Here is a 12,992-nt window from a genome sequence, read left to right as displayed (position 1 = left end):
CGCTTTGGGAAGGGGGCGACTAAGCTAGCCAGAGACAGATAGTCTCAAAGCTTTCTTTTTCTGCTTTCTTTTGATCGCTTGCTCAGTTCTATTCTCATAAAAAAGAGAAGCAAAGCTTTCATGCCCTCTTGTATAACAGGAACTTGTAAAACTTCAAAGCTGTCATTTATAGTTTTCAGTGGGAAACAATTGAATCAATCAGAGCAAAGGTATTTTCTTAGTTTAAAGTGGTTTCAACCATTTATTCACAATCAACTGCACTTTCTCATACTTTATACTTTATTTCTAAATATTTTTACTATTTTCCACTAAGTTTCTACTCACTCTTTCTACACTTATTTTATTATATATTTCTAAGCTCCTACTTATTTTTTTTGGATATTACTTTTTCATATGATAGTTTTTGATGGATATGACAATGTTAATGTATTTGGTCTTGGTGGAATAGATCTGCTACACTGCTGCTGCTGAATTATTGTTGGTTATTGCTGTAGTTGTAGATCGTTGCTGCTGCTGCTGCAAGCAAGTGCAGGAACTTGTTACTGACAATGCATACGGCGATACGGTGCCATGAGTATTTAAGACATACTGCTGCTGCACAAATAGCATATAAAATAACCCCGTAGCAGATCTATACAGGTGGAGCTGGGGAAGGTGGAGGGTTTCAGAGAAACTGAAAGTGCTGCAGGAATCTCTAGTCAATCTCATATAAATGCAAGGTAACTCTCGTTTAACTTTCTGAATATCATCAGTTATGTTAACAACACGTCAGCCTGCGCCATCTAGAGTTTCATGTCTGAACTATATATTTCTAAGTTTCTACTTAGTCTTTCTACACTCTTCTAAATATTTTTTTTTAGAATATTTCAATGTTTCTACTAATTGTTTCTATACTTTTCTAAATATGTTGTTATACTTCTACGTTTCTACTCATTTTTTTTACACTTTTCTTAATACTTTTACTATATTTCTAAGTTCCTTGTCATTTTGTCTTACACTTTTCTCATTATTTGAGCCTTTATTTTTATCTGCTGTATTTGAGTATTTGATGTCCATCTTTTATTAAATATCTTTTAAATTTTTTGACATAGCATTCTTACTTGACCTAAACCTGCCATGAATTGACTGATATATATTTCTGTTGTTGAAATCAAATAAAATGTAATATGGATAAAATATAAACTATAGTTTTCATGATTAGGGTCAAAAATACAAACTAAACTAGCAAAGGAATTTGACCCTTTAATCTCTTAAACTGTCTTCTCTACTCATTTATGAATGAACAGAAATCAAAAGGGAACCATTTTTCAGAGACTTTTGGCCACGAATTATGCATTCACATACTTTTATAAGTACAGTTATACTTAAATACACATTTAACCCGATTTCTTTCTAGTATGTTTTGTATGTTGCTAAAACCAAAACGTTGTGTTTGTTTGTGGTAAGATGAAATCTGAGCATGTTTTTGGATTGAATTCAGTGTCTTATAATAGTTGACAGCCGTTCGATGGTTTGAATGACCAGCACATCATCAGCTTAGCATAAGTAATGACTGAATGAACATAAATACTACATTAAGGTTATGGAGTACATGACATGCCCTTTTATCCTTTGATATGAGCCACTCAAAATCAGATGCTAAACTTTAATTGTTTTTAAACATGACTAAGGGGATTTCACAAGGTTTCAGTGTTTCAACTGTCTGTATGCCATATATTTAAATATATATCCTTTTATTAAACATTCCTATTCCGCCATATTGTTCAGTTAATGTACACTGAAATTTAGAAATTAGTGTTTTTAAAGTACAGTGCACATTTCCTTCATTTTCATTCACGATATAGTATTTGGATCAGACTGGTTGTACAGAAGCATGCTGGGTGGTCTAGATTTGTGTTATCAGCTTCTGTTGACAAGGGAGCGTCACGCATAAATATAGTACATTTCACACGCCTTGCGTGAGAATCAAAACATGGGAACATTAATTGCTTCATAAATATCTCTAAGGTGTTTCAACACTATATGAACAAAATAGAAACATTGCAAAAAAACTGAGTACAGAATCATTTTTCTCTTCAAGAAAATGTCTGATTTTTCATCTCAGCATGTAAAAGAAACCAACAACACTGAAGTGGAAAAATATATAATAATTAAACTGATAATATTAGTGAATCTAAAATTAGGTTTTATTTATAAAATGAAGTAATAGTAAAATAAATAAATAAACAAACAAAAAAAAAAACAATATGCACTGATCTGGAAAAATATGTAATGATTAAACTGATAATATTAGAAGTGCTTCTAAAATTAAAAACAACTCAAAAGAAAAAAACATCATAGTTTGAAAAACGGCATTGAACATGAACATTTTATAATAATTAAACTGAAAATATTAAACCAAACAGAAAAATCATAAATCATAAAAGTAAAAAAAAAAAAAAAGAGAGAGCATGTTAGCTATCTGAGACGTTAACATAGGTAAAAGCCAAACACTTAATCCAGACAAATTCTAAAAATATGTGTCATAGTAATGCAATATCACTATTATCGATGCATTTTCGAACAATCTCTTATACATCATTATTCCTATGCCTATCAAAGACAGCTGGCAATTACTTTTCCCCGAAAAAATGACCAAACGTAACATAACGGCTCTTACCGAGTTACATTAGCACCCCGAATCCTTTGGGATGCTGCAGATTTAGTTGTAATTATCACAGTCTGTGCATAATAGCACAGAAATCAGTAACAGTCTATAGATCCACAGACTAACAAGGAATCAAAGCTATGAAAAGATTTTGAATGTAGCTGAGCAAATAGGATTAAAGATGGCTAATTCCAAGAGGCTGGAGCACAGCATGCATTAAAGAGGAATTCTCTGGGGAAAGATAATCCCCATATGCGTTTTAACACACTTCACTGTCCCCTGCCCACCCCGCTCCCTCTCTCCCTCACAGACAGTATCATAATCAGACACGCTTCAGCTGATAAAGACTCAAGTTCAAGTTGAATTGAGTGAAGAACAAATGCATTATATACTAATGCTGGCACAGCCAAAGCATGGAAAGTTGTGGAGAATGTCAGCATAGAAAACATGGTCAAAATGAGGCTTTGCTGTGAAATCCTGTTCAATTATTTGATTTCACACGCTGTTACAAACCAATGTGTGTCAGAATTCATAGCAAAGTGCAAGTATTTGTGGCATTCTCAGTGTCGCCACAAGGCACTATAGCGAGCATTAGCATAAAAAGTTTGTTTATGAGCGGTTTTCTCTTTCAGGTCAACTACTGTCAAAGTGAAGCAAGAGTTTGAAAAAATATTTGTGGGACATGTAAAGCGCTACCATATTAGACAAAATTTCTATGTACACTATCATTATTAATTGCATTGTTATGTACAAAACTAATATTCAAAAGTAGTGTATTATGCACTTTTTTATTTAAAAGTACGTACTGCTATATGAACAAAAGTGCTATAACATTTGGTTTGCAAACACTTTAAACAAATAAGGTCCTTTTTTAACAGTAATATTCCTTTTACATAGTAGCAGTTAACATATTTATTGTAAATCTCAACTTATAACATTAATGTAATTAAAATAAGCCTTTTGTCACTACCAGGACATTAAAGTTTAGATTGTTATAAAAAAAACAAGTTATGCTCTGAGTCCAGAGACTCGATCATAACATTATAACAGGCACCTTCCTAGTAGAGACCTGCACTATATCGCGGGACCCAATGCAACACAGTGCAGCGCAGGACAACACTTGATGAGCGGGTACAGACTTGTGTGTGTGGGATACGGGAAAATAATTAGGGTGATCGAGTGTGTTTGACACCCAAAGCTCGGTTCATTTGACTAGTGTGATCGCCCCGTGCCGCACTTGGGCGTGCTATATTTAGTATACGCTGGTTCGGTTGGAAGAGGTGGGCCAGAGCACAGTTATATATAGATCAGTTAGTGTGAGGGCTAACCGCACCAGAGTGTGGAGCATCTGATACATGCTGCATATTTGCGTGAATACTTCTAAGTGGCAAAAGTGACAATATATTGTGAGAGGGCCATGTGCCATCGCGTTCCAAACGACTCAAAATAATAAACCACAAAGTAAAAAAAAAAACAATGCACTCCACTGTCCTGAGCAAGACCGCTTCTCTTCTGTCTCCGTGTGCTATCAGAAACTTCCTATTTCCCACTTATGAAGTCGTGATTACAAGCTCGCTGCATTCTTTTGTGGTTTTTGTATGTTGATGCTTAGCCTAAATAATTTGATCAGAAGCATCCCTTCCTGTGACTTATGGTTGTCTGTATGTGCATTCAGAGCCAGTGAGCAATGGACTTTCATAATAATAAAAAACTGTGTTAATGTGCGATAAAATAATTGTTGGCATTATTCAATTAATGAGTTAACGTGATAATAACGTGTTAACTTGCCCAGCCCTAATATATATATATATATATATATATATATATATATATATATATATATACATTTTATTCACGTTTAACTTAATTTGCCCGATTTTGTGATTCAGATTCAGTCTGATTTACAAGATCTTGATTCACATTTAATGTTATTATGAAACATTTGGGAATATTTCAATTATAACTGGGCTATACCGGTCATGTTGTATGTTTTTGATTCACTAAAAATCACATATTTCAGTTATAATGTTGAGCAATTTTAGTGCACAATATAGGGCAGTATTATAAAATCAATCAGATCTTTCTGAACATTTCATTTAAAAAATGGCTCATAAGAGTAATTTATTTTGGAAATTGGGCAGCACTGGCCACGTTGTATGTTTTTGATCCATACACGAGTCGTTAGTACCTAACGTTAGTACGTTAGAATCTTACCATATTTTTCAGACTATAAGTCGCACCTAAGTTTAAGTTGCATCAGTCCAAAAATACGTCATGACGAGGGAAAAACATATATAAGTCGCACCAGACTATAAGTCGCATTTATTTAGAACCAAGAACCAAGAGAAAATATTACCGTCTACAGCCGCAAGAGGGTGCTCTGTTTTCAGTGGTAGACTACAGAAGCTCTGAGCAGCATAGAGTGTCACAGGATAACACATTTTAATAATGCACGCCTATGTTCTACATTGGCTGGCCGCGAACAACTTGACCCCACCTACAAACATGCCATTCTACTGACGACTGCTTCTCTGTTGAACAATGGATCAGTATATATTTTTCATAGAGCGTTAAAAATACAGAACTAGTGCTGAACGATTAATAGCATTTTTTGATAATATCGCAATATGAAAAAAAACCCCACTATTTTTATCACAGAGGCTGCGATTATGCTCGGTCACATGACACGCGAGAGTAAAGAGGTGTGTTCGACTGGACTTGGAGATCGATCAGTGTATGACATCAAAGTACAGCAAGAGAAAGCATAAAAAAAGGTCTGCTCTCAAAGTGCGGGGGCACACGAGTAGCCTAATAAAGGGTGTGCGAGGGCCATCAGCAGAAAAAGAAAATAATAAAACAGTAAACAAGGACGTAACTTAGAATGGGAGATAGATCGGTGTGTGAAAGGGAAGAGAAAAGCCATAGATGATGTCGCACAGTACCAGGCAGGTGCTGGTCATTCAAAAGCTAAATGCAGAAAATATGACGAGGCATATCTTGCTCTCGGCTGCACTCACTGAGTCTTTACCAGATGCTACAATTGTTGCGTCGCACCGCAACAGCTCTACTGTACTCTGGATGCGACAAAGCGACCGTTGCAAATCAATTTAACTTTGTGTCAGTACATCATAAATAGAGCAAGGCATCAGGTTGGTTTTGTCGAGTCACGTCGCTCCACGCTGCATCCAGTGTAGACAGTGTCACGGGTTCTGCTGTATTTTGCCATTCATGTCCGCTATAGACAGTGTTTAATGTCATTGGTGAGGAGGGAAGCCTGTGTGTTCTATGCCTTAGCTGACAGCATGAAACCCACAATAAATAAAAAAATAACAGAGAGAATAATAATAATAATAAAAATTATTCTCTCTATACTATTTTCAATGTTTCAAGTGATGCAGGTGTTTTTTCCCTGTAAGTTTTTTACATTAAAAAAGCATTTTTCATAATGTTTCGTGAAATTATTTGGCACAGACAGTTAACAGTGTTTAAGAAGTGCAGTCCACATGTTTACATGTTTAATACAGTGACTTTGAATTACCAAAAGTAGTGTGGTAAAGCAACAGATTTTTTTTTTATATTTCTGCGATTTGTATATTTATATTACACCAGGCTTATTTGTCAGTGTTTTATGTTGTCATAATTATTACATGCTTTCAAGGTTGGAAGTTCAACAAATTAGTCAATATACTACTGTGATTGTTAGTTGTTTAATAAAAATGTCATTCATATAAATTTATCCATCACCTAATTTCATTGTAACATAGGCCTGGTCTACAGAAAACAACATTTCTGTTTAATCTATCTAAAATTGTTGTGGTCATACTACAGTGACTTTTAGCATATCTTTGTTGAATAATACAGAACATAAAGAGCTTAAAAAAATAATTGCATATTATATCGCATTCGCAATATTGGGAAAAAAATTTCAGATTATTTTTAATTCATTCAGCCCGATACAGAACTATTGAAACAGGCATATAATTTCTGACACTGCTGTTTGCCGTAGACCAATCACAACATACTGGGCCACTCAGGGCGTGTCCAAATCCACCGAAAAGCGGTCCGTGCGCCGGGGTGCATTTTTGGAATGGGTTGTCCCTATTCTCTTAATGAGTAATGGGCATAACCTTCAATACACCAATCAGAGTGTCATCTCCCATTCCCTTTAAGAGCGAGATGCGCTCGTCCCATGGCGGATCGCTATTTACATGGCGGAATTTGTTGGGGGAAAAGCTGAACGCTTCTCCAGTGAAGAAACCGATTTGCTCGTGCATGTTAAAGTGTGCGAGCAGATTACCTATGGGACAAGCAGGAATCCACCAAAGCTTCCAGAGCTGAAGAAGGCGTGGGATGAAGTAGAATTTCATTCATCATTATAAGTATTGAATTGCAAATAGGTAGCCTAATTCTAATACACGCAATGACTATCCATTAGGGCTGTCACTTTTGAGAAAAATCTAATTTGAACGGATATCGAATATCATGCAATGTATTCGAATATATTCGAATATCTACGTTCCACCCCGCCCCCATAAAAAAACACCGTAGCCTAAGGGGCCGTTCACATATCGCGCCTAAAAACGCGTGGAAAACGCTAGCCGCGCCGCTTTCTCCTTCTCCAAAGCGCTCAGGTAGTTACACTCCTGAGGCGTCTGCAGTTGCTAAGCAACCATGACCTGCTCTCTCCATGAAGACACGGAAATTTCAGCAAAGGATAAATGGATTTGCAGCACTGAAAATCGCTTTCAGTAGCTTTGCTACTAAATTTATTTCAAAATGGCAATCCATATATAGCTATGGTCAGCTGTTCCTTCATCTTGGCTGAGATTTCAACGTTGTTACGGGAAAGGATGAAGCTGATTGGTTAGTTCTTGTCACATGACCTGCGGTGCGCTTGCGGCTCTCTGAAAAGTTGAGATGTTTTTAACTCAATGCGGTGCGGACGTGCCTGGAAAAAACGAGCGCGTCGCGACTGCATCGTTTCCATTATGAGCGCGCATACTGCGCGCCTACATTGGAAATAACGAACATGAGCGCACAAAAGACGCGATAAGTGAACGGCCCCTAATGGAGATTCAATCACAATGTTTAACAGTGAGTCATAAACAGGACTATCTGGATTATTATTTTTTTTACTTAATGTTTGAAACAGCAGGTTGTAAACTTAGAATATCAATTTATATGAAGTGCCACTATGCATATTCCACAACATTAGGCTAAATGAAAAAAGAAAAGAAAAATCATTCAGAACAGGCAGAAACAATAGCGTGAAAACTTAAACAGCAGCAGGAGTAAAGCATATAGCCTAGCCTAATTCATTTCTTAATATTGTTTGCAAGAAACACCAGTCTATCAACTTGATCTGGATTAAGTGCGGCTCTCCTTTTATTTACAATGTTCCCCGCGGTGGAGAACACAGGTTTGGAGCGCACAGACGTGCCTGGCTACTAGCTCTTATTCGCTTATTCGCTTGATCCTACGCTACAATACATGTAGAGTGCCCTCTACTGGATAAGACGGCAAAGAATAAAATAAAAAAAACAAACGGTCTAATCATAGACTGTAAAAAATGCGCTACATATGGCATTTTAAAAACCAGATATTTTATTTATAGTTCGATTACAGATATTTCACGTCATGTTCGAACGCATATTCGAATATCGAATAAAAAGTGACAGCCCTACTATCCATCATTACATTTTTATATTTATGTAGGCACATAATGTAGCCTACACAATAATATTCTTTTACACTGTAATCCTTTTGTTTTTAATATTTGGCATGGCATCCCTGTGTGTAATAAGCAAAGTCAACGCGCACTGTGGACCCGCCCAGAGGTGCATTTTCTACCACTGTGCTCTTTAAATAACAAAAAATATTGCGCCATTGACTTTAGACTTTAGACCAGGTTTGAGTTGGTCTATGGCACAGTCTATTTTCAGCTCCAGCAATGCGCCTGAACACACTTCTTTTTTTAGTGGTCACAAATGGGCCCAAATGCATTTGCTAATTAAACGACGTGGCGCTGGATGGGAAAATGTGAATGGCGCCGGACTGAAACTAGCAAACACATTTGTGTTATTGAAACTACAATAACACATTGCATTGGGTGTATGATAGGGCCCTTAATCTTTGAACTACTTCGAAACTAATCTTTTGAGTATCGCTGGAAAATAAGGTGATATTAAATGCATATTTTAAGAAAACAAAAGATTTTTTGACCTTGCATGCATGTAATCCTATTGTAGGAGACTCCCAAAACAATATTAGGAACCGAAAAAATTGCATAATAAGGCCACTATAAAATGCTCTAGTAAAAACCTTCTGTTGACTAGCATTTACCTCAGTTTGTGGAATAGATACATGTGATGTACGTGTTTTCTTTTTTACCACCTGTGTTTTTAAGGTGGTTGTCAGTATATTACGAAAACAAATTTTAGTAATTTCAGATGTTAACATTATTTCAGTTAACAAAATTTAATTCTGAAAAATGTGCTACCTTTTCAATCTAAACAACTTGTTTAAAAATCTTTCTGCCATTTGCTGGTGGTTTTTTTTTTACATTCATTTTACAAATAATTTTTTTTTTTACAGTTTATTTAATCCAGCTGTGTGATGTTTTTTCACACTCAATACAGACTTTTAATTCACTTTAAAACTTCATAATCTCAGTTGCAATTTGAGATATTCATGCCAACATTCTTAGAAACTGAAGCGCCTATAACATGAAGGCAACTTGCAGTCAATGGAAAAAGTGCTATCAATAAATCCTAAGGAGATGTTTATGATTAGCCTGCGTTACCTTCAGCACTTCCATGGGCACCTGGGTGGCACTGGGCAGGCCGGCGGGGACACTGACGTTGATGGCAGGGCTCTGGGTGATGGAGTGCTGTGTGTACGCTGAGCTTTGCTGTCTCTGCTGCTCTCTTCGCTCCTGCTCTTGGAGCTGCTCGCGCATCAGCTGCTGGCGGAGCAGGATACGAGAGGTCATGGCCGACGAACCCAGCGGGGGTTTAGAGGAGCCATGCTGCTGCTCAGATGGATTACTGCAGTCAGACAGAGATGCAGAGAAAGAGAGAGAGTTTACTCAGGGAAGAAAGTGGGGCTCTGTAGAGGGACAATGTTTGATGTTGGATAATTTAATTATTTTGAGATCCTGGTAGTGGTTCATTTGGAAGCATAATGAGTTTGACCACAGGGATTAGAATTTTTACCTATTAGACGATATTATTAATGAAGAAAATCCCTCAGATTACACTGAAAATGGCCAGTAATTAATCACCTTGCAAACCCTTTATGACACCATCTTAGCAACTGCACAGCAACACAACAAAAATTAGACACATCAGCAATCACATAGCAATGGTCTACCAGTGTGAAATAAACACTAGAACATACTTTTAAAAAGAGCACTTGATGTAATATTTTCGGACACTTAATTGGATGAAAATGTATTATATTGTACTAAATTAATATTAAATGCAATTAGTTGAACTTTACCTACTTAAGTGCATCTTTATATACAATTTCATAATTACATTTATTATACTTTTAATGTACTGCTGAATGTATTGACAAGCATTCATTGGTAAACTAAAATATACTTTAAAGGAGTCATATGATGCGATTAAAATTTTTCCTTTCTCTTTGGAGTGTTACAAGCTCTTGGTGCATGTGAAGTTGCAAAGACTTAAGTCTCAAATCCAAAGAGATATTCTTTATAAAATTAAGATTTGTCCACGCCCTCCTAAAACGAAGTGGATGAAGTGGAGTCCAGCCGGGGGTCATCATCACATGAGGTTGCCGCAAGTCCGCCAGCCACTCAATCTTCAAATCCACCAGCCACACCATTCTCAAGTCCGCTAGCCGTTCCTCACTCAAGCCCACTATGTATGATGCAGTGTGATACATTTTATGGAGGACTGTTTCCTGAACCTGCAGAGTAGCCTACAATAGGTCTGTGCTCAAAGGCTGTTCTATAAAGTGGGGCAGTTCCAACTTTGCAAGGACAGTCTGGTGCTTCTGACTCACAGTCTGTAAGTAAATTTTTTATATTTAAAGAATTTGCCACTGATTCAAACACGATTTTTAAGCAGTGTAGAGTAGCGCTTGTTGTTTGTTGTTCCTCTGATCACAAATGCAGACATGGTTTTATGTTTACGTGGCATGATACCCAACGCAACGCAATGTGTAAAAACATAGTAAAGTCATTATATTCAGTAATTATGTCCCCATCGGATGCAACAAATTCCTCATTTGTAATAGGTTTTATTGTATTTTGTTTGCCGTGCCAGGACACGCATCACAGTATGTTAAGGGGTGTAACATTTCCGTATTCAGCCTATCACAACGCACTGGATAGCTGGCCAATCAGTGTACACCTCGCTTTTCAGAACGATGAGCTTTGTAAAAATCAACATGTTTCAGAAAGGCGGGACATAGAGGAGAAACAATAATGTAAATTATGTGGAAAATAGTATGTGTGTGTTTTTTTTTTTACCTTAAACCGCATAAACACATTGCATTACACCAAATACACAACAATGTTGTTCCCTTTCAAAAGCTACTCTCGATGCTGCGCTCAATAGCGCTAATGAGAACATTCTTTGTTCGACCGGTTGTGAAGCACGTGTGTCAAACAAGCCAAGAATTGGCTTACATAACCTCGGTAGGTGACATCACTGATAACGTGCACCTGCAGGTTATAAATAGACGTGAAATGGAAACATCCTCAGGTTTCTTTGTCTTCAGAGACCGCATTGTGTGTGTCACGCTGATGAAAGTATTAGTTTAAAAGAAAGTATTTTGAGAGTTATAAAAAGAAAAAAAGGGAGAAAGAAAGTTCTAACTATTCTTGCTGATTCCATATGAGATGTGTGCCTCGCTCTCCATGGCCGATTTCTGAAGAGAAATCGCATGTTAATTGTTTAAAAAAAAAAAGGGTGCTTTTGCGTTCTAGAGTGGCAGTTGTAAGCACCGCGGTTCACTTTCTATCCGCGCTATGCTCCTTGCTCTCACGAGGAACGAGCTGCTTCCCACTCATTAAGATCGCGCTCCGATCTGGAAGATCAGACGGTTCTCGCGCCCACCTCCGAAGCGTGCCCAAGCACTTCTTCGGATTGGGCAGAGGCTGCTGTAGCTCTAGCTTCTGTTGAAATGGACATTGAGAGTGCTCTCTCCTAGCGCTCCTCTTGCGATTATAAGCACATGAGGAGTTACTAGGTGGTGACTCGTGCAGTGACCAGATTAAAGCCTTAAAATTCGATTTTGTATATTATGATTCAAAGGTGAGAGAGACGCTAGCTGCTATCTCTCCCCTATTGGAGCAACATCATTTAAATAAAAATATAAATAAATGATGATGAAAATGATGATGATTATGATGATGAAAAATATATATATAAAATATATATATATATATATATATATATGAAAGGACAGCAATTGTTTCCTGCCAAGCCACGTACTGCAGCAGCATCTGCACTTGGATGGAACACATTTCATGCTGTGGGTCAGACTAGTACTGCCCTGCACACCATAGGTTCTGCAGGCGTATCAGGCTGATTAAAATAAATAAAGAAATAAGTCTGAGTGCCAGTGTGGCAGGGGAGGTGTGGTTCAGCGAGGTCTGCGACGGGAGAGAGAGTGAGGAGATCAGCGGTGGTAAGTGAGTTAAGTGAGAAACAAGTGACACCTGCTTCTCATTGCAGTGATTGGCGTGGGGAAGCAGTATTTAAGCCGGCTGGGAACCAGAGGAAAGCGAGAGACCTGAGGACTCGTGGGAGAAACGACCGACGGAAAGCGAGAGCCTGAAAGTATCAATGTTGTGATTCATGCGCATGTGGCGCGACTGTGTGTTTCGTTCATTTTGATTTAGCGTAATAAAGTTCCCACGAGCCTCAGTACGCCGACCCTGGTCTCCTTCCTTCTCTGCCATACGAATCTTATCACAGCCAGGAGGAGACTTTTTATATGTTTCTCACTCACTGTGCTCAAGTGTCGGGGCTGTCAAGAAATAAATAAATAAACAGCCTTGACTCGATCCAGCTCCTCTGGGATAGGAGGTTCAAACAGAGAGTGTTGCGAGTTGTGCGCCCCCTCATAAGACTGGGGAGCAGCTTGTAGCACTTGGCAGCCGCAGATGGAGCTGGACTAAAGTACGGTCATTACGACCAAAGCAAGGGCCTTAAGCTGTGCCCAGGACAAAGGGTGTGTCCCCTCAGGAAGGGCCCTGGAAAATTCTATCAGAAGTATAAGGCTCCTCCCTGGCACCCTTAGGGGATCACTGAACAACCTCCGCCACCACCGGTGTTTCGGGGGGCAGTGGCCTCCAGTAAAATGATAC

At 38.0% G+C, this 12,992-nt stretch overlaps 1 protein-coding gene across 2 annotated transcripts in view; it reads right to left on the bottom strand.

Moving 5' to 3' along the window:
• LOC132129136 (microphthalmia-associated transcription factor-like) overlaps positions 1–12,992 on the bottom strand; it is a 57,161-nt gene that overhangs the window by 21,210 nt on the left and 22,959 nt on the right. For both annotated transcript variants that reach the window (XM_059540602.1, XM_059540603.1), the window contains exon 2: positions 9,450–9,693. In XM_059540602.1, the coding sequence (XP_059396585.1) occupies positions 9,450–9,693 (244 nt within the window). The remainder of the gene's footprint in view (positions 1–9,449; positions 9,694–12,992) is intronic.

This window comes from Carassius carassius, chromosome 46 (genome assembly GCF_963082965.1).
Source record: "Carassius carassius chromosome 46, fCarCar2.1, whole genome shotgun sequence".
Taxonomy (NCBI): Eukaryota; Metazoa; Chordata; class Actinopteri; order Cypriniformes; family Cyprinidae; genus Carassius; species Carassius carassius.
The sequence above is the reverse complement of the archived record's forward strand: the minus strand, read 5'-3'. Positions and strand labels throughout refer to the sequence as shown.